General features: G+C 39.1%; 1 protein-coding gene across 1 annotated transcript; it reads left to right on the forward strand.

Annotated features, from left to right (window-relative positions):
- The first annotated feature begins 6380 nt into the window (after positions 1-6380).
- LOC140880335 (lysine--tRNA ligase-like) lies at positions 6381-21784 on the forward strand. The gene is given in 14 exon segments (XM_073284685.1): positions 6381-6458; positions 7412-7489; positions 7636-8712; positions 9353-9476; positions 9601-10063; positions 20011-20167; positions 20523-20548; positions 20550-20613; positions 20616-20666; positions 20779-20847; positions 20926-21030; positions 21032-21070; positions 21435-21493; positions 21587-21784. Coding segments are annotated over 9 exon segments (651 nt in total). The 5' UTR covers positions 6381-6458; positions 7412-7489; positions 7636-8712; positions 9353-9476; positions 9601-9944; the 3' UTR covers positions 21456-21493; positions 21587-21784.
- Positions 21785-23438: the final 1654 nt, after the last annotated feature.

A 23438-nucleotide genomic window follows, 5' to 3' on the forward strand; every position in this document is an offset into this window, starting at 1 on the left:
CAGTAATGAAGCTTGCTTTTTATTGATCTTCAGGAGCTAAACCTATCTGATTGTACCCTTGGTAAGCATCCAAAAAACTGAGCAACTCACATCCGGCGGTGGAATCAACCAACAAGTCGATTCGTGGCAAGGGAAAGAGATCTTTGGGGCAAGCCTTGTTTAAATCGGTGAAGTCTATGCATAGACGCCACTTACCTCCGGGTTTGGGAACAAGCACCACATTTGCTAGCCATTCGGGATAGGAGACTGGCCTGATATACTTGGTCTTCACCAGTTTTTCTACTTCGGCCGTAATATGTTTGTTCTTTTCTGCTCCAAAAGATCGTTTCTTTTGCTTTACTGGCTTCATCCTGGGGTCCACATTAAGTTGATGGAGGGCATACTCATGAGGTATTCCTGGTAAGGGTTCACCTTCCCAGGCGAATACATCTGCATTTTTCCTGAGGAACGTTGTTATCATCTGTTCTACTTCAGCAGGCATCTCCGTTCCAATCTTAAGAGTTCTACCGGGACTTTCTGGAGTTACCTCTATTCTTTTGAGCGCTTCGGTTGCCTCTAAGTTTTTTACTTTCTCGACTTCACTATCGATAGTATGTATTCTATCATTTTTGGGCTCATCTGTCTGTGGATGCCTTCTCTTCTGAGTTGATATCTTGTCCACACTTGACCTTTTCTTGCAATTGGCTGGGTCTCGCAGGATGTTAGCATGACACTCCCGAGCCAACCTGCTATCACCAACAGCCTCTCCAACTCCTTCTGACGTTGGAAACTTCAACTTCATATGATAGGTTGATCCTATGGCTTGGAACATATTTAGACTCGGGCGCCCCAATATCACGTTATATGCAGAGGATGCATTTACTACCAAGAACTTTACCATTTTTGTAACTATTCTCGGATACGATCCTAGCGAGAGAGGAAGTGTGATCTCTCCTAGTGCTTCCACTACTTCTCCAGAAAATCCAACTAAAGGGGTGCTGATGGGCGTTAGCTGTGCATTGTCTATCCCCATTTTAACAAATGCATTAAGAAAAATGATATCTGCTGAACTGCCTGAGTCAACCAACATCTTTTTCACCCAGAATTTGGATATTGTAGCGGAGACAACCAATGCGTCATTGTGCTCAACTAAAGGGTGTTCCCTATCTGACTCAGTGAATGTCATTTCTTTTGATATTTTCGATATTTCACACACGAATTGGGCTTGGTTAGGGTGAGGACAGTGATTCCCCCTAGAAGCATTACGCAGAAGAGTCTTCCTTGCTCTATTTGAATCTCCGCAAGCTGGTCCCCCGGTTATAACAACGATAACCCCTCTAGTCGGCATGTTCTCATGGAAATCTCCATTATGCTTTCCTTGCTTCTCATGATTCTTTGGGGGTTCTCTGTTTCGGAGGTCTTCATAAGTCTTGTTGTCTCGTTGTTGGTGGTGAGACTTACTCACGAAGTTTTTTAAATAGACACGTTTGATCAGCTTCTCTATTTCTGTTCTCAAACTATAACAGTCTTCGGTAGAATGTCCTTTGTCTTTGTGAAAGTGGCAATACTTGTCAGATTTCAGTCGCTTTGGGTTGTCTTTCATTGGCCTCGGAGGTTGCAGCAAACCTTGCTTTTCCGCAACCACCAATATATCAGCCAAGAACGCATTTAGGGGTACCTGCTGAAGACGAGGGCCTTGGAATCCTCGTTTCTCTTCTTTTCGGCCTTCTCTTAGTTTTTCTTCTTCTCCTTTTCTTTTTCCTAAATAGCGTGGTTCAATAGTCTCCTCAATGCGTATATACTTCTCGGCTCTTTCCAGTAATTCTTCCAAGGTGCTTGGGGGTTTTCCCGCTATGGATTCCTTAAACTTCCGATGACGGAGGTTTTGTTGCATAATTCCTGCCAAGAGATCATGATTGACATGCGGGACTTCGTGAACAGCCTGAGTGAAACGTTGCACATACTCTCTCAAGCTCTCTCCTTATTCTTGCACAACCGAGAATAGGTATGATGCAGTCTTAGGGTATTTTCGATTAATGGAGAACTGATGAAGAAAACGTTGAGTAAGTTGTTCCAGGCTTGCAATGCTTCCTGCTGGGAGTTTATTGAACCACGCCAGTGCGCGATTAGTTAGCGTAGTCCGGAAGATTTTGCAGTACGCGGCATCACTGAAGTCATATAGATCGGCTTTTGCATAAAACCTATCGAGATTATCCTGAGGATCTCCTGAACCATCGTACTCTGGCAGACTTGCTATTTTCACTCCAGCTGTCAGTACCTCGGCTAAGATAGCAGTAGTGAATGGGCTACGCCGGGCTGGTAAGATTGCTAGAGCACTTTCTCCTCTCTCCTCAGTCCGAATTTCGGGGCGCACGGGCCCGTGGCTATTTACCTCCTCCTCATGGAACACTGTTTCCCTTCTTGCACTGGGGTTTGGTACCCTGTTCGTTCCAACTTCTTCTTCTAGTGTGCGTCTCTTTTCTTGGTGTTGAGGAGGAGGCAATTCATCATTTACATTTGGATTGTTTCCCAAGTTATGTTGTTGAGTTGCCAAAAAATGTGTCATGGCCTCCGCGACCGCACGTGAGGCAGCTTCCTCCAACATGGATTTCAAGGCATTTGGGGTGATCAGAAACTCCTCTTGCGGCGGGTGGTTAGGAGGCGGGAGCTCCCGTCCACCTTCAGTGTTACGGGTGGCATGTGATCGCGTTTGCATCTCTAGTGGATAGGTGGCTTTCCCACAGACGGCGCCAATCTGATGCGGGCGAAATAATTATGTCCCTATTCAGCAAATAAAATAGGAAGTCGTACGTCCTCCTGGTCTCCTGCTTCTTCGGTCACCTACAGATGAGAACGATCTCCTGATCTCCTACTCCTTCGGTCACCTGAAGAAGTCGCACGTCTTCCTTTTGGGCTGTCACCTGATTCACGAACACACGTTAGAGGCGTCGGGTGGTCACCCGGCGAAAACCCTCCGACGCTCAAGTCAGCGATCACCTCCACACAAAACAGGAGAGCAGAGAGCTTTTGTAGGCTAAAGAGTCATTTACCTTGAAATGAAGAGATTTACTCCTATTTATAGGCAAAATTGAGCTAAATTGCACACTAACCCTCCTAGGCTCAAAAAATGCAATTTAATCACCCAGGACTACAAAATTAAGAATTAGTCCTTTAAAAATATTATTCTCGCAAATCGAACCACTCTATTAATTTATATATAAAAAGTATATTAAAAAATATACTTATACCCATCAATATCATAAAGCAAAATAATAGAGGTCGATACATTTGTTCAAGGATATATTGTGTTTTGTAATTATATTCAACTAAAGTCTAAAATTAATTATGGAGAAATTTTATCGGTCTTTGAATGCACTATATGAATTTAATCTTTTATTTTATAATATAATATAATATAATATAATATAATATAATATAGAATTTATTTCAAGTGCCCACCTACTATGCCCACCACCATGCCCACCAATGATGTGACACTATTCTATTGGATGTGATAAAGATGAGATAAACTGTAGGTCCAATAGAATAGTGCCACATCATTGGTGGGCATGGTGGTGGACATGGTAGGTGGGCACTAGAAAGAAACTCATATAATATAATATAATATAATATAATATAATATTATGACAACATTTAAAGCTGCATGCATGCTGTGTTCTTTCTACAATACATAACATCTCTTCTACGAACAATGTGACTCAAATTGCAATACTTGGCATGGAGACGTTTTCCGATTTGAGCTATATTTGTTTTTTCTGACTAATTAAATATTGTTTAAAATGTTGATACCCAAATTAGAGCTCAGATACTTCTAAAAAATTGAGTTGATCAATTCCAAGATTGAGTTGCCCACTTGCCCTACATATATATTAATACTCTCTTTATATTTTAATATTTTAAATTGATGATCAATTCATGAAAATAATGCGTTGAAATATGAGAGGTGTTACTTCAAATACAACGCATATACTCTGACCCAATTTCAAATAACTTCATTATCATCCAAGCACAAAATTTAAGGTAGTATCTCAAGTGTATAAATTTTTTTTAAATTTATTTTCAGCAATTCACTCTCGTTTCCAAAAACTGACCCCACTTTGATATTTTTTTCACAATCTTAGGGAGTGTTTGCAATAGATTGCATTTTTGTAGAAGTGATTAATTTATAAATTATAAAAAAATTAAAAAAAATCAAAAGTTGGTAGTGTTTGAAATTTCAATTAAGTTAAGCATAAGCTAACACATAATCTAGGTTTAAGAAACACACAAAAATGATTTTTTTAAGCCAAAAGCTAACAATCATTTTTTTTAATGATTGCAAACACGCTCTTAATCACATCTACAAAATCAGATTTTTTTTCAAAAACTTTCTTAATCTGTCAGAACAAAATAGTACTTAATTTTTTTAAAAAAAGGATATATAGTTAAACCCTGGAATTCCAAAGTTTCATCTAAATTATTCTAAACCATGTTCTCAAGCACTATAATCATAAAATTTGCTCGCAGCAAAAAAATATAATTAGTTTGTAGTGCCATAATTTTTTTGGTTAGTGACCAAGTACGATTTCCACTGTTTAAATATTAATTAAATAGTCCGAGAGTGTGTGTTGCTTGTGGTCTGCCCACAATCTTCCACAAAATACTTGCCCACCATGCATGCTGATAGTGAATACATATTAATATATATGCATACCATAACTTTTGTTTTCTTATTGTTAACTATCATTGTTTCCTACCTTTTTTGGTGATTAAATTATTTTCAATTGTGGAATTAAAGTACTTTGATCGAGTGGTCTCTTAACAAATTAGGTAAGTGCTATTAATTTCTTTATAGATAAATGACCCATCAATCCTATCCACACAGGATATCTCGAGTTAATTAGGTAAAGAAAACGGAGAAAAAAGTTCGGTGAGAACGATAGTTTATGGTATCCATTATCCAATCAAATCCATCAAAATACACAAATGAAGTTCTTAGCAAAACTTTGAAATGAACATAATCTCATACTATGTCTTTTTTAGAAAGTTAAAAAACTTATGATATTTACGTATCAACTATTTAAATTAACCGTGAATCATATATGATTGTATAATTTTTACATTGAAGTTGAGCATTACAAAAACGAAAAATGATAAGTTGTGAAAACTATTTAGTGCAAATATGAGTCACGACTAGCCCACAAAGTGTTCATTCGGAGAATTAAAATTTGCCCCCAAAAAAGGGAAATTAAACTATATAGCAAGTGTGGGTGGCTATTGTTTATCGTGGACAAAATTAAGAGATCATTTCAAAAAAAACAACAATTTGGTAAACGATACGGACTAGTGGAAATCCATTAGGAAATCACATTTTAAAGATTTTGGACAAAATGCAGGCCGGCCATTAGGGAGGCCTAGCACGGAGTAAATGCCACCACCGCTTCAAATTCAAATAAATGTCTGAAATTGGAATCCTTGTTGTGTCCATGAATCGGAAAATAACCCAACACTAGGTTCTTATATATTTACACTTATTTACCTCCCGCGGATGGTCTTTGTTTATTTGTTTGTTCGTTTTTTAAATTAATTTTTATGGCGTTTTAGATTTTTTCTATGTTTTCATTCGTCTAGAGTTTTTTAGTGACTATGACACCGTTTGGTTTCAAAAGTCAGGCCAAAAAAGCACTTTTTTAAGTGCTTTTCATTTAATAAAGTGTTTGGTTGACCAATTGAGTCAAAATTAGAGCTTTTTCAAAAGCCAAAAATTATAGCTTAAAAAAGTGCTTTTTTAAAAAAATGTCTACTAAATCCAAACGGGGCCTATATTATTTTGCTACAGTGTATGTGTATTTTATACTTTCTGTTGTACATTTTTTAGAAGAGGTTTTGGTCTAATCCTACGTTTGATTTAGTTTTATTTTGTACTGCTTTTTTATGTTTATACACATGTAGACGTCTTATCTATTCTATTATATAAAAGATGAACATACTATACTAATTACCTTTGAAGACACAAAAATACATTATTCCATAATTATCCAAATTATCCACTATCACACTAAACCTCCATGTTTTGTTTAAAAAAAAATACATATAAATTTTTTTTATTTTACATATGTAAGATGTGTGCATTTTTTACTAGTGTTCATATAAGAAGGTGTCTTGAAATTTTTTTTTTTATAAAAAGAATTCGAGGGTAAACTTTTATGATTTTTGAAAAATGATTGGAACATCACGTGATATGTAAATTACCCGAACCCGAATGCTACCGAGCCCACCATTTTGCAGCTAAAAGCCCATCAAATCAAATTCCCATTCGTTCGAATTCAGGTAAAGCCCAACCCAATTTCTTTTTGATACAATAAGAAGTGGTAAAGCCCAATGCTTGCATCGCAGTGAAACTGCAGTGGACTGAGCTACATTTTTCTGCAGGGGGGCAGCATCAGACAGACGCCGTCCGTTCTTGAACTTCCGAAATGGTACTCTATACCTGATTATTATACATTTTTTTGTCGACAATGCTTTGTTTGTGTGTGATTTTATGGATTTGCTTATCTTTCTGTTTGCTTACTCTAAGGGATAGTATGCAATGCCAATTTCCGTCCGTTGTTTAATTTCCTATTTCGGGCCTGGTTCTCTAATTTTTGTCATTTTTTCAATTATTTTTGGACAAAGGATTCTGGTCTCTGTGTGTATTGTTTACTCTGTGGACAATTTTGTTAATAAGGACTATATCTACGTGGAGGCTGTCTTGCAATTCATACATACGTGCTCTGTTTATGAGTTTTATAATTGCATTAGAACCAAATTTAGATTTAGTACGACAAAATAAATGTGGCAGGGTACTTGTAAACCTGCAAAAGGTGAAAACTTTTCTGTGAACGAGGGAAGTATAATTTTTTGCATTTGTATTGTGAAGCAGTAGCTGGAGTAATACGAATACTGGTTCTTTATATTTGATCGTGTTATTTATTTGATTAGTGGATCTTACAGAGTTTTTGGAATGGTTTGGTAAGTTTATCTTATGGATTTTGCACGTTATGTTAATGTGCTCAAGATTTATGCAAATTTATATGTTTTTATACATTTGGAACACAACGTAGTGCGTGTACTTGCAATAATTTCTTATAGTATTCAAAAAAATGAGTGCTTTGGTATTCTCTTGTTGATTTGTGAATTTGAAATTCAGGAAAGCTGTTATTATGATCAGGTAAAACTTTTGTTAAAAGGGCTTATATATCTATTTTATATTTCCTCCAACTACTCTGCAAATTTTTTATATTTGAAGGAAAACCATTTCTACTGTTTGAATGAATTTTCATCTTTAATCCTTTGTTTTCGAGTAAATGTTTTTATGTGTTTATCTAGTCATTACCTATTATGATGACTTTCTAGTCATTACTTATCATGATGACTTTGGCATGAATTTCAGGCCTCTACCAAGCCAAAGCATCAGGCAAAGAAATCTGCTGCTGCAGAAGATGAGGGCATGGATCCAACTGTATGCGTGGTATATTACCTTTATTTTATAGTTGCGTTGTTTTGCATTTTTTGTCTGTCTTGTGTTACCTATATGGTGTTGGAATGGATTTATTTTGTTTCTATATCAAGATGACCTTGACTGTTTCACTGAGTGCAATGTTTAAACTCTTGCAGCAATATTTTGAGAATAGATTGAGGTTTCTTGCTGCTCAGAAGGAAAGTGGAAGCAATCCGTATCCTCACAAATTTGAAGCTAAATCGACTATCCCTGAATATGTAAAGAGATATGAAAGTTTAAATAGTGGTGATCATCTTGAGGATGTTGAAGAAAAAATAGCAGATACTAGATATTTTATGTGTGATTTCTTCCAAGTGCTATAATAGTATGTTACTTTTGATTGATTTTATTGATGTTTCTTTTGGAAGGGCGGTTTATTAATAAACGTTCTTCATCATCAAAGCTATTCTTTTATGATCTGCATGGTGGTGGTGCTAAAGTTCAAGTTATGGCTGATTCAAGGTAGTTGCATATCTCATTTTTTGGTTGCTGATGCAGTGTGGTGTGGATATGAATCCCTTCTATTGAGGCCCCAACTCTTTGCTGTTATTGTCATTTAAAAAAAATGAATAAAATAAAAATTATTGATTGCTACTGCTCCAACCTTGTTTTTATTATTGCAATCCTCATTTTTCTATCTACTTAATGTGGTAGTGCTAACTAATGTTATTTAGATATATTCTAAGACATTTTATGCGACCAACTCAAACATGTTGCTTAATGCTATCATAATCAGCATGCTCTATTTTTGTGTGAAGAATTGTTTTTCTTTTCATGGAAACTCTGTACATAGGAAATATTTTCATGAGTATCTCCAGATTTATGTAAATTAGTTTAATATTTTGATTATGTTTTTCCATTTATTTTCTAATTCTGGATCCCAGTTTCTGTTATACAAAGATCGTAGAAAAGCAGATGAAATAAACTGTGCGCTATTTTGCTCTTTTAAGTGAAGTTGGAGTAACTCCCAATAAGGTCATACTGGTTTGGTTAAGGGATGCTATGACGATAATGCTGGAGAACTCATGCTGTATTTCTTTGCTTGATTGCCCTTTTTTTTTGTTTGTCACATAAATATGGTCTTTCACCATCATAACTGCTCGTGCAGGAAATCCGAGTTAGATGAGGAAGAATTTTTTAGATTTTATTCATCTGTAAACGAGGTGATATTGTTGGTATCATTGCGTTTCCAGGTTTGTGCCATTCTCTTGATTGTGATCTATGGAACGCACAACAGTCAGCGATTACCACTTATAACTTGCATACTTCTCAGAAAAATATGTCGAGGACAAAAATACATCAATAAAACAGCTTCTTAATTAAAAAAAAATTCTTTCAGAAAAAAAAAACTTGATTAAAATTATTTCTTGAAATTTAAACTTAACTTTTATAAGTATGGACTGGCAGATAAAAACTTTCATTTTATGGAGTTTTACAATTTTGCTTTAGTTGTGCAATTGAAGGCATTTCCATAGCTGCTGTTTTTTAAAATATGATGTTCACTCTGGGGAGAGTTTACATATTTCATTGTAACTTTTAGGCATTGAAATTAAGGTTTGTGTTGTTTTGTATGGCATGTGATGCCCATATCGAGGAAAGAGAAGGTTTCTGAACTAAGCACTGGTATTTGGACTTTTCTTAATTGTTTATTGGGTACACTGGATTCCATATTTTTTAAGTTTCTGTGGCACCTTATATTTACACTGCTCTGCACATGTTTAATTCTCTTTTCTATGCGTCCATAAAGTGATTTTTGGTGAATAATTTAAATGCATTTGATTGTATGTGTACTATGTGGAATCAGTTTATGATTAGTGGAAATTTTCATACTAGGAAACTCGGTACAGGCAGCGTTGTGTGGATTTGATGCTAAACATGGAGGTTTGGGAAATATTTAAGACCAGGTCAAACTATTTCTTACATCAAAAGTTTCCTTGACGAGCCTGATTTTTTGGAGGTAAGTCAACCCAATAGTTGCCTTTAGTCTAAAATGATGTTTAAATATTTTATCGTAGCCCAGAATCAGGTATATGCTTTAACTCAAAATTATCTTGCCTGTTTTTTAATGTTCTTGTTTTAAGGTTGAAACACCCATGATAAACATGATCGCCGGGGGAGCTGCTGCCCGGCCATTCGTGACCCATCACAATGATCTTAACATGAAACTTTATATGCGTATTGCTCCCGAACTATATCTCAAGGAGTTAGTTGTTGGTGGCTTAGACCGTGTATATGAGATTGGTAAACAATTTAGGAATGAGGGAATTGACTCAACTCACAATCCTGAGTTTACTACATGTGACTTTTACATGTCATTTGTGGATTATGAGGACTTGATGAAGCTGATTGAAAAAATGCTGAGCGGTAACTGGCTGGCATTGGCTATAAGTTTGATTCAACTAAAATCTTGCTTCTGTTTTGGAATATGAACAAATTCTGTGTGATAGGGATGGTCAAGGAAATTACGGGTGGCTATAAAATTAAATATCATGCCTGTGGCTTGGATACGAATCCCATTGAGATTGACTTCACTCCTCCTTTCAGGTTTCTTGTAATGCGCGCTCATTTGCATACAGCGCATTTCAATTGAAACGACCCTAACTCTATAATAAATAAATATGCGGAAATTTTTTTTTTTTTTTTTTTTTTATACTACTAAATAAAATATGTACATATATGCCCATACATATATGCACAGGATAAAATATTTAAAATAAATACATGACTAAATAAATAAATAATTAAATACTTAAAAAAAATGCATTCTTTAACATAATTAAACATCTGAGTCAACCCTAGAATTAAAAATATACTGCTTAAATAAAATAATTAAAATATGTGCATGCACTAAAACATTTAATAAAATATTCGCATAAACCTCAACCACTAAAAATATAATAAAATGTATCATAAGACTCAAGCACGGTGACTCAGAAGCTGTCACGGTCACGGGGCTACTGCAGCGCTGCTCATACGTCCTCACCACCGGTAGGAGTAACCTGCTCCTCTACGTATTCACCTGCACCATATCAGTGTAGTGAGCCTAGAGGCCCAACATGCATACTAACAAGGGTTTAAAATAATTTAAATCAATTTAATACTAATACATACATATACATGAATGAGCATGCTTAAAATTTCATAACATAACTTACATAAATAAACATAAATAACATAATACATAACATACATAATATCATACATACAGAGTTGTTGAGCGCTTATTTTCTTAACAACGAATGGTCCTATCCGTAAGTGTGACCCATACTTATAGTGCGACTGATCAGTCTAAGAAACCATCGTACGAGGCTGGTGGCGAACCACCCATACATAAATGGCAGAAAACTGCCCATACATAAATGGCCACACTACTTCAATTTCCACCTAAATATTTTTATTTGCTCAACCATAGAATTTCAATCATAGCATAAAAATTGATTTCATGAATGCATGTACTTAAATAAATTGTGTGTCCTTCATATATATTTAATTTAATTTAATTTTCTTACTAACATATAAATATTAAAATAACTTAAATGCATAAAAATAATTAAATATATAATCAGGACACATGCAATTTTCTCGTGGATTGATACAGCTGCTGGCCCTAGACATGCAAGCCCATTAACTTAAGACTTGGCCCATAAATCAACCAAAGCCCAAAAATAACTAAAATAGCCCAAAATAAATTAATGGAACCCAAATAAATTAAATGGTACTAATTAAATTTTTGGGAATTTAATTAGTCCATTTAATTCCTAATTAACTTAAAGACTTAAAAATAAAAATACCCGAGCCCAATTAAAATAACCCGGACCCGGACCCACTTAACTTAACCCATATTATTTTAGACCCGACCCGGATCACCTGACCCGACCCGGATCCAAGTCACACCCTAGAACCCGAAAACCCTTCCTTACTTTTCCCTCCTTGTCTCGGCCGCACGAGCAGCAGGCCTTCACGGCCTGCTGCAGCCCAGCTCCGGCCACCGTGGCCGGAGCCCCGCCGGCAGGACCTCCCCAGGGTCCTGCCGGTTCGAACCACACCCTGGCCCGAACCCCATGCTGCCCCCTTAGCCTACACCGAGCCCTCTTCCACCAAAACCCTAGCCTGCGCGCCTCAGTTTCCTTTCTGAAAACCCGATCGGCCGTGATTCCTAGCCCCAACCCAACCATGGCCGACTCATCTAGACATCCTAGGGACCCCATAGGACCTAGCCAGCAGCCCCCTTCAAGCCATGGATGACAAAAACGTGAGCATGAACCAACACATGTCAAAACCGAGAGCATTAGTGAAGGAAATTCGAAAAGCTTGCTGTCAAATGATAAATTCTGATGTTACACACCCACACGCATACATACACTGATATAGGTTTGAAAAGTGAATAGAAACATGCCTTAATACCGATTTATAGAGCTAAAAGCGTGTACGACGGGCTTCGGGACGACGGGACGACGACGAGATGCCTTGGCTTGCTTGGAACCTTCGAAATAATGGCTATGGTGTTCTTGGAGCTGGTCTTGGCCGAAGGAGATGAAGATTTTGTGAGAGTGGAGGCGGCTAAGGGGTGAAGAAATCGGCTACTAGGATTTTTAGGTTGATTAGGTTTAATTTTTGTGTCAAATAGAATATAGGTTAATTAATTAATAAACAACTTAAACTCTTAATTAAACTTTAGAAATCTGATAATATAAAATAAATCTCGAAATAATAATTTAGGGAAATTTTAAAAATACTAAAAAGTCAATATTTTGGCTAATTTTGGATAAAAATGACCCCTAAAATTAAATAAAATTAAATACTTAAAATTTTGAGATAATAAAACTCAAAATAATATTTTAAGGCTCCAAAAAGGCTCATAAAATAATTTGGCTAGAAAGTCGTCATCTCGTCCGTCTACGGTCCCGTCTACGCGATTAAATAATAAAAATACTAAAAATCATAAAAATCACTAATTATGGGTTAAATGCTTAAAAATAAATTAAATCATGCATAAATAATTCACATAATATTTTAACCCATAAATCATAAATTTAAATAATTAAATATCCTAATTATGCAGGCGGATTTATGTAATTAAAAATACCGGGTGTTACAATTCTCCCCCCCTTAAATTGAATTTCGTCCTCGAAATTAAAGTACTTACCCGAACAACTCCGGGTAGCGAGTCCTCATATCCTCCTCGGTCTCCCAAGTAGCTTCCTCCTCCGAGTGATTCAGCCACTGGACTCTGACCATCGGTATGACCCGCGTCCTAAGCCTCCGCTCCTCTCTAGCCAAGATCCGCACTGGTCTCTCCTCGTACACAAGATCTGGTGGCAACTGTAAGGGCTCGAAATCCAACACATGCGACGGGTTGGAGACATATCTCCGAAGCATGGATACATGGAAAACGTTGTGCACTGCCGCTAGCCCTGGAGGTAGAGCTAAACGATAGGCCAACGTGCCAACTCTCTCCAAGATCTCGAATGGCCCTATATATCTCGGATTAAGCTTGCCTCTCCGTCCAAAACGCGCTACTCCCTTCATAGGTGACACCTTCAGAAATACGTGATCACCGACTGCGAACTCCAAATCGCGTCGTCTGGCATCTGCATAACTCTTCTGCCGACTCTGCGCAGTCCTCATCCTATCTCGAATCTGCGTCACGATGTCAGCTGTCTGCTGCACAATCTCTGGACCCAACAAAATCCTCTCACCAACCTCATCCCAATGCACTGGAGATCTGCATCTCCTCCCATAAAGTGCCGCATAAGGAGGCATACCTATAGACGACTGAAAACTGTTGTTATAGGTAAACTCCACTAATGGCAGTCTAGTCTCCCAAGATCCTCGAAAATCGATGACACAAGCTCTCAAAAGATCCTCGAGAACCTGGATCACTCTCTCGGACTGCCCATCTGTCTGGGGATGAAATGCTGTACTGAACAAAAGTCTAGTCCCAAAGCTGTGTGCAGACTCTTCCAAAACGCTGAGGTGAACCTCGGATCTCTGTCTGACACGATAGACACTGGTATGTCATGCAGTCTAACAATCTCTCTGACGTAAAGCTCTGCATACTGTGTCAAAGTGTAAGTAGTTCTTACCGGCAAGAAATGAGCTGACTTGGTGAGTCTATCCACAATCACCCAAATCGCTGTACACCCTCTGGTACTCCTCGGTAAGCCAACCACAAAGTTCATCGTAATATTCTCCCACTTCCATTCCGGAATAGGGAGAGGTCTAAGAAGTCCTGCTGGACGCTGATGCTCTGCTTTGACTTGCTGACAAGTCAAGCACTCTGACACCACTCTCCCGATGTCACTCTTCATCCCAGGCCACCAATACAATAACTGCAAGTCTCGGTACATCTTCGTACTTCCGGGGTGAATGGAGTACGGAGATGCATGAGCCTCTGCTAGAATCTCGGCTCTCAACTGATCAACGTTCGGTACCCACATCCTCCCACGGTACTGAACGATGCCATCCTCCACTGTATAAGAGATTACCTCTGGCCTCATCTCTCTGTCTCCATCGCTGTAGCTCCTCATCAGTGGACTGTCCCTCTCTAATCCGATCTCGCAGAACTGGCTGCACCGTCAACACTGACAAGCTCGGTGCATGGCCACTCGGATAGCACTCCAAACCAAATCTCTGAATCTCGGTCTGTAGTGGTAACTGTACAGTCAAACATGATACCACTGACGACTTCCGACTCAAAGCATCTGCCACTACATTAGCCTTACCCGGATGGTAGCTAATGTCACAGTCATAGTCCTTAACAAGCTCAAGCCATCTGCGCTGCCTCATGTTCAACTCCTTCTGGGTGAAGAAGTACTTGAGGCTCTTGTGGTCTGTGAAAATCTTGCACTTCTCGCCATACAGATAGTGCCTCCAGATTTTCAACGCAAATACCACTGCTGCAAGCTCCAAATCATGCGTCGGATAGTTCTGCTCATGAATCTTCAACTGTCGCGACGCATATGCGATAACTCTGCCACTCTGCATAAGTACTGCGCCCAAACCAAGCTTGGACGCGTCGGTGTACACCACTAACTCCTCATGTGGCACTGTCATAGCTAACACCGGTGCTGAAGTAAGTGCATCCTTCAGCTGATCAAAGCTCCTCTGACAATCTGGACTCCAACTATACTTCGCGTTCTTCTTGGTCAAGGAAGTCAAGGGTACTGCAATAGAGGAAAAACCCTTGATGAACTTCCTATAGTATCCTGCTAAACCCAAGAAGCTACGAATCTCCGAAGCATTCTTTGGAATCCCCCAATCCCCCACTGCCTGCACCTTGGACTGATCCACTGCAATCCCATCCCTAGAAATAATGTGGCCTAGAAACGCCACCTGCTCCAACCAAAACTCACACTTACTGAACTTTGCAAACAGTCGATGCTCCCTCAAAGTCTGCAAGGCTGTATGCAAATGCTGTGTATGCTCCTCAATGCTTCTCGAGTAGATCAATATGTCATCAATGAATACAATGACAAACTGATCTAGATACGGCTGGAAGACACGATGCATGAGATCCATAAAAACTGCTGGAGCATTGGTCAACCCAAAGGGCATCACCAAGAACTCATAGTGCCCATATCGTGTCCTAAAGGCAGTCTTAGACACGTCTGAATCTCTGACTCTCAGCTGATGGTAACCAGATCGCAGATCGATCTTGGAGAATACCGAAGCTCCCTGCAACTGATCGAATAAATCCTCTATCCTCGGTAGCGGATACTTATTCTTCACTGTGACTCTGTTGAGCTCTCGGTAGTCAATGCACAATCTCATGCTGCCGTCCTTCTTCTTCACAAACAACACTGGAGCTCCCCATGGAGAAAAGCTAGGACGAACAAAGCCCTTCTCCAACAGCTCCTGAATCTGCTCCTTCAACTCTCTCATCTCTGTAGGAGCAAGTCGATACGGTGCCTTAGAGATAGGCACAGTATCCGGCAGCAACTCAATACTGAACTCCACCTCTCTCACTGGTGGAACTCCTGCAACATCGTCAGGAAAAACATCTGGATAGTCACGTACCACCTCTATGTCTGATAAAGATCTGCTAGAAACGTCTGAGGTAGTGACCACACTAGCAAGAAAACCCTGACATCCATTGCGCAACAGTTTCCTCGCACGAACAAGTGATATCATCTGAGGAATACTGCTAGACTGAGATGCAAAGAAAGTAAACATCTCACCTCCTGCTGGCTTCACTGACACTGTCCTACGTCGGAAATCAATCGAAGCTCCATTAACTGATAGCCAGTCCATACCCAAAATCAAGTCAAACCCAGTCAATGGAAGAACCACTAGATCTGCTCGAATGGAGTGTCCCTGCAACTCCAATGCCAGATTCCTGATGACACTAGTGGTAGTGATAATCTGTCCGGATGGCATGGTAACATCGTAACCACTGTCTACAACCTCCGGTGAAATGCCTATCCGTCTGATAAAATCTCGGGAGATAAACGAATGCGTGGCTCCTGAATCTAGCAACGCAAACGTGGAGTTGCCTCCAACTAGAATTCTCCCTGCACGCAGAAGATTCCCAACAATTCATACCACTATGCTCCCAAGGTTAAAACACTAAAATCCTTAATTCTAATCACAAAGAAACAAAATTCTTATTCTAGCATGCTGATAATTAAACTCATGTAACAGGCATTCAGTTATAATCGCAATTAAACAAAAGCAAAGAATTGAAAAAGTTCTAGGGGTTAGGTATACCGGTGATCAAGGAGGTATCTGGGTCTGCCTCCTCAGCCTGCATCACATAAACTCGCCCACTGACATTCTGCCTCTTCGGGCAGTTGGCAATCTGATGCCCTGGCTCCTTGCAACGATAGCAGACTCCTGCTCCCAATAGACACTGCCCGGAATGCATCTTCTGGCACTTCGGACACACTGGATATCTCCCTGGAGTAGGGGCCCCGCCCCTAGTCTGCTGCTGTGGCTTCCCCTGAGGCCTCTGCTGATTCGGGCCCTTAGATGGCCCTGTAGACTGTTTCTTCGCAGGTGGCTGCGAAGATGGTCGCTGATACCCTGTCTGCACAAACTGCCTCTTACCCTGCTGCTCTCTCTGTATCTCCCTCCGTCCCTCCTCGGAACGCAAGGCCCTGCTGACTGCAGACTCATATGTAAAGACGTCTGCCATACGTACGTCATGCCTGATCTCAGCCCTCAAGCCCTCAACAAACTGTCGCAGCTTCTCCTGCGGACTATCTGCAATCATGGGCACAAAATGACAGCCCCTCTCATACTGGCTCACGTACTCCACCACAGATCTGTCCCCCTGACGGAGACTCATGAACTCTCGGATCATGCGACTGCGCACATCCTCAGTGAAATATTTGGCGTAGAAGATACGCCTGAACTCAGCCCACGTCAGTGTAGGTAGATGGACTCCTCTGACTGCACCCTCCCACCAAAGGGCTGCATCGCCTCGCATCATATACGTAGCACAGCTCACCCTGTCGGCGTCTGTGATCCCCATATAGTCGAAAATGAACTCAAGAGAGCGAATCCATCCCTCAGCCACCAACAGATCGGTGGTCCCCACAAACTCCTTAGGCCCCTTCTTCTGGAACCTCTCTGCGACGTCCTCCTCGTGGGACAGTCTGGGACGGGCAGCCTGCTGCTCCAGCAAGGCAGTAATACCCGCCATCATCGTGGCACTGGCCTGCTCCAGTGCTGTCATGGGGTGCTGCTGAGGTGGCGGTGGAGGTGGAGGTCTCCCACGTCGATTCACCTGTCTGGGAGGCATTCTGCACCACCACATATTTATTTACGTAAATCGCCTTGCATAACTAAGTGTTTAAAATTTAAGGCTAACTTAAATTATAGAAATTAAATCATACTATAAACATTTAAAACTTACAGACCGGTAGCGTGGATTTCTGAGCTCGCAAAGCAGTAGTGACCCCTCCAAGGACCGTGCTCTGATACCAACTGAAACGACCCTAACTCTATAATAAATAAATATGCGGAAATTTTTTTTTTTTTTTTTTTTTTTTATACTACTAAATAAAATATGTACATATATGCCCATACATATATGCACAGGATAAAATATTTAAAATAAATACATGACTAAATAAATAAATAATTAAATACTTAAAAAAAATGCATTCTTTAACATAATTAAACATCTGAGTCAACCCTAGAATTAAAAATATACTGCTTAAATAAAATAATTAAAATATGTGCATGCACTAAAACATTTAATAAAATATTCGCATAAACCTCAACCACTAAAAATATAATAAAATGTATCATAAGACTCAAGCACGGTGACTCAGAAGCTGTCACGGTCACGGGGCTACTGCAGCGCTGCTCATACGTCCTCACCACCGGTAGGAGTAACCTGCTCCTCTACGTATTCACCTGCACCATATCAGTGTAGTGAGCCTAGAGGCCCAACATGCATACTAACAAGGGTTTAAAATAATTTAAATCAATTTAATACTAATACATACATATACATGAATGAGCATGCTTAAAATTTCATAACATAACTTACATAAATAAACATAAATAACATAATACATAACATACATAATATCATACATACAGAGTTGTTGAGCGCTTATTTTCTTAACAACGAATGGTCCTATCCGTAAGTGTGACCCATACTTATAGTGCGACTGATCAGTCTAAGAAACCATCGTACGAGGCTGGTGGCGAACCACCCATACATAAATGGCAGAAAACTGCCCATACATAAATGGCCACACTACTTCAATTTCCACCTAAAATATTTTATTTGCTCAACCATAGAAATTAAATCATAGCATAAAAATTGATTTCATGAATGCATGTACTTAAATAAATTGTGTGTCCTTCATATATATTTAATTTAATTTTCTTACTAACATATAAATATTAAAATAACTTAAATGCATAAAAATAATTAAATATATAATCAGGACACATGCAATTTTCTCGTGGATTGATACAGCTGCTGGCCCTAGACATGCAAGCCCATTAACTTAACACTTGGCCCATAAATCAACCAAAGCCCAAAAATAACTAAAATAGCCCAAAATAAATTAATGGAACCCAAATAAATTAAATGGTACTAATTAAATTTTTGGGAATTTAATTAGTCCATTTAATTCCTAATTAACTTAAAGACTTAAAAATAAAAATACCCGAGCCCAATTAAAATAACCCGGACCCGGACCCACTTAACTTAACCCATATTATTTTAGACCCGACCCGGATCACCTGACCCGACCCGGATCCAAGTCACACCCTAGAACCCGAAAACCCTTCCTTACTTTTCCCTCCTTGTCTCGGCCGCACGAGCAGCAGGCCTTCACGGCCTGCTGCAGCCCAGCTCCGGCCACCGTGGCCGGAGCCCCGCCGGCAGGACCTCCCCAGGGTCCTGCCGGTTCGAACCACACCCTGGCCCGAACCCCATGCTGCCCCCTTAGCCTACACCGAGCCCTCTTCCACCAAAACCCTAGCCTGCGCGCCTCAGTTTCCTTTCTGAAAACCCGATCGGCCGTGATTCCTAGCCCCAACCCAACCATGGCCGACTCATCTAGACATCCTAGGGACCCCATAGGACCTAGCCAGCAGCCCCCTTCAAGCCATGGATGACAAAAACGTGAGCATGAACCAACACATGTCAAAACCGAGAGCATTAGTGAAGGAAATTCGAAAAGCTTGCTGTCAAATGATAAATTCTGATGTTACACACCCACACGCATACATACACTGATATAGGTTTGAAAAGTGAATAGAAACATGCCTTAATACCGATTTATAGAGCTAAAAGCGTGTACGACGGGCTTCGGGACGACGGGACGACGACGAGATGCCTTGGCTTGCTTGGAACCTTCGAAATAATGGCTATGGTGTTCTTGGAGCTGGTCTTGGCCGAAGGAGATGAAGATTTTGTGAGAGTGGAGGCGGCTAAGGGGTGAAGAAATCGGCTACTAGGATTTTTAGGTTGATTAGGTTTAATTTTTGTGTCAAATAGAATATAGGTTAATTAATTAATAAACAACTTAAACTCTTAATTAAACTTTAGAAATCTGATAACATAAAATAAATCTCGAAATAATAATTTAGGGAAATTTTAAAAATACTAAAAAGTCAATATTTTGGCTAATTTTGGATAAAAATGACCCCTAAAATTAAATAAAATTAAATACTTAAAATTTTGAGATAATAAAACTCAAAATAATATTTTAAGGCTCCAAAAAGGCTCATAAAATAATTTGGCTAGAAAGTCGTCATCTCGTCCGTCTACGGTCCCGTCTACGCGATTAAATAATAAAAATACTAAAAATCATAAAAATCACTAATTATGGGTTAAATGCTTAAAAATAAATTAAATCATGCATAAATAATTCACATAATATTTTAACCCATAAATCATAAATTTAAATAATTAAATATCCTAATTATGCAGGCGGATTTATGTAATTAAAAATACCGGGTGTTACATCAATATTAGTGACGTATAAGTCACAACATTTCTTTTTTTTTTACTTCCATAGGAGAATTAATATGATTGCTGAGTTAGAGATGGTGGCTAACCTCAGCATACCCAAGGACCTTTCGAGTGAAGAGGCCAACAAATATTTGTCGGATGCATGTTCAAAATTCGATATCAAATGTCCCCCTCCTCAAACAACTACAAGATTGTTGGACAAAGTAAGTTTTTTTTTTCCTCCATTTCTTTAAATTTACAGGATCAAGAGGAAAGAATATTTTTTTTCCTTTTCTTCTCATATGGACTTGTGTTTCTATGACCTTTTAAATAATGCCTTCACTGTCGTCATAATGTGTGAATTTATGTGTGACATTGCTATTATTTTCATGTTACCGTGTTCAAGTAAAACTTGGATCAAATGAATCTCTGAAGATTTGTGCAATACATGCAAAATAATGTTAGGCATGTTGGTTGCTTGTGAATATCCATGGATATACTCCTCTCTTCTGACCTTCACTGCCTTAGTGACCTCTCTTTCTCTCTCACCAACTGTTTTAAGCCTTTGTAAAACTACAGCTCGTGGGGCATTTTCTTGAGGAGACGTACGAACCCCACTTTTATTGTGAATCATCCAGAGATTATGAATCCCTTGGCAAAATGGCGTAGGGGTCAAAACCAGGTCTAACTGAAAGATTTGAGTTGTTCATCAACAAGCATGAAGTAAGTGCTATCTTGAGATATCTTATTGTTTGGTTTTTGCTTCTCTATTTATTTCTCATAGAGCTTGCATTCTGACTTACCCATGTTCAATATCTCATTCTTAATTTGATAGCTTTGCAATGCATACACCGAGTTGAATGATCCCGTCGTACAACGCCAGCGTTTTGCTGACCAACTCAAGGTATTGATAGTGATGTTCAGCTGATTTATTAAAGTTGGCTGTGATAGGATTCTCAAAGAGTTTTTATTCTTAAACTAGGACCGCCAATCGGGTGATGATAAAGCAATGGCCTTGGATGAAACATTTTGTACTGCTCTTGAATACGGGTTACCTCCAACTGGTGGGTGGGGATTGCATATCGATAAGACTCACAATGCTGTTGACCGACTCACAGAACATCAAGGTTATTGGTGCCACCTGTTATCCAAGATAGATAATTTGTTATCTGACTTCCTCATCTTTAACTTGCTACTCATCACCCTATACTATCCCCCACCGTTTTAAATCTCTCACTTGATCTCTATGAACAGGAAGTTTGGCTTTTCCCAGCTATGAAACCACAAGATGAGCCTTTGACCAATAGATTTAGCTCTCTCAACTTTTCTTATTCAATCCCTTTTAATCCTGCCTTGGTTACATTTTGTGCTTCAGCTTTGATCTGATACGCCTGGACAAATAATATGCACATAAAAGGCCTGCATTTATCATTTATCATCCTATATTTAACTATATCAACAAATCGTAATTTCTACAATTTTCTTTGCCAGCAGCGCAAAATCCCAGGATGAACAGCAGCTTTCTCAAAGACTACAATCTATCATAATCTGTAATTTAATTTTTTAATGAAAGCAATGAAATTTGAGTTTCTCTTAGAGATTATTCATTTGTATACTTATCTTTATTATTTGCACAATTGCAGCACTTGAAAAGATCGTTGCTCTATCTTAAGAACGAAGGACATTTAACACCGGACAAGAACAGGCAAGACAATTCTAAGTTTTGTGAAAGAGATCACTGTAATACATTTGTGTTCTATCAGGGTTTACCCTGTGTACAAAATTTTTGAGATATACATAATTAATTTTTGGTGAGTCCATCTCTGTTTTACATATTTTATTTGATAGTCCTTGTTCAGGGGATTCCAGATGATGGAAGAACGAAATTTGCTGTTCCTTGTTCTAGAAATGGTACCTCCGCTCACCTGAAAACACATTTATTTTTTTCTATTGTCATAAAATATCTGAGTTCATCACCTGCATGCTCACACAACGATCTGTCAAATAAAGGCATATAGCTTATTATTATCTTTAAATTAATTCATGTTTGCTCATGACTTCATAAATCTGGTCTAGTCTAGAATCAAAAGTATGGAAATTTCTATGTATGATTCGACTAGATTTTTAACCAAAAAAACCGATAAAACGTTACATTAATTCATAATTGGATGAAAGAGAACAAAAAGAAGACCGAGCACAATCTAGCCTTTGGATTTAGAATCATGTGGTGTGTTGGTGTGTTTAGTTTGTCCCACATCGGTTGGATGAATTGCCTGGGAGTTTAATATATAGGCTTGGACAAACCTCCCCTCTTGAGCTAGCTTTTGAGTTGAGTTAGGTCAAAGTCTCATTTCTAACATGGTATCAGAGCCCGGGTCGTTATGTGTTGGACGGCCCATAGTTGGCCTCACCCGTCCCATAATTGGGTCATCCATTTAATTTGATCTCCACGTTCCAGTCAATTCATTCCTGGACGTGCGAGGGGTGTGTTGGTGTGTTTAGTTTGTCCCACATCGGTTGGATGAATTGCCTGGGAGTTTAATATATAGGCTTGGACAAACCTCCCCTCTTGAGCTAGCTTTTGAGTTGAGTTAGGTCCAAGTCTCATTTCTAACATGGTGAATATGCAATTTGGAGAATAGTGTCGTCAAATGACAATTAGATAGAATTTGGATGTTGGCTTGTGTTTTTTAATTTGTCAGAATTGGAATATTTTGTAGGAATGAGTTGATGAATGTTGAGTATATTTTATTTTCTGTATAGTTTCCTCTGTCTCCCTTCGATAACTTGACGAAAACTGAAAACATCAAGTCCAACCTGAGATGAAGTCTCTCTTGCCACCAATCTCCTGTACCATAACATAGAAAAGGACATGTTTTTCTCATTCCCGCTCCTCCTGGTCCGAGGTGACTAATCTCAAAACACATTGGATCATCTCCAATCTTTATATTACCAGAGAGAAGCAAGTTATAGACCACATTTCTCATTGCCACAACCACACCAAGTTAACAAAACACGACACAGAACACCAATTCTCTATTACACAGCTTATAATAGCAGAACAAATAATCATACATAGAGCATACAACGTACATCACAGTGGAACAGGATTTTGCCAGAGGGATAAGCAAATAATTGGGTCGACACTCGAAAACAGGAAATTTAGCATCTGGGAAATGGTGTGCGGCATATTTTGGAAACTTTTTTCGCACCGGGGGACTTGATAAACTTCTGGAGGTTGGGATTCTTCATGTACTGGCAGAGGCAAGGCCTCTGTTCCTTTATCTTGGCGCAGCATAGGCGGCTTGGAGTGGCGGAAGTTGCGATTGCACTTGCGCACGGGCTGAGCTGCAGGGGGTTGCAAGTCACTGCACTTGTGACCTCAACTCTTCCAAGCAGTAGTGCAAGTACAGCTGCACACACTGCAAGATATGCTACTTTGGTTTTCATGACTGGTAACTTTTGTGTGGGGGTAAGGGAGGGGAGATCCTGTGG

This window comes from Henckelia pumila, chromosome 2 (genome assembly GCF_033568475.1).
Source record: "Henckelia pumila isolate YLH828 chromosome 2, ASM3356847v2, whole genome shotgun sequence".
In the NCBI taxonomy this organism is placed as follows: domain Eukaryota; kingdom Viridiplantae; phylum Streptophyta; class Magnoliopsida; order Lamiales; family Gesneriaceae; genus Henckelia; species Henckelia pumila.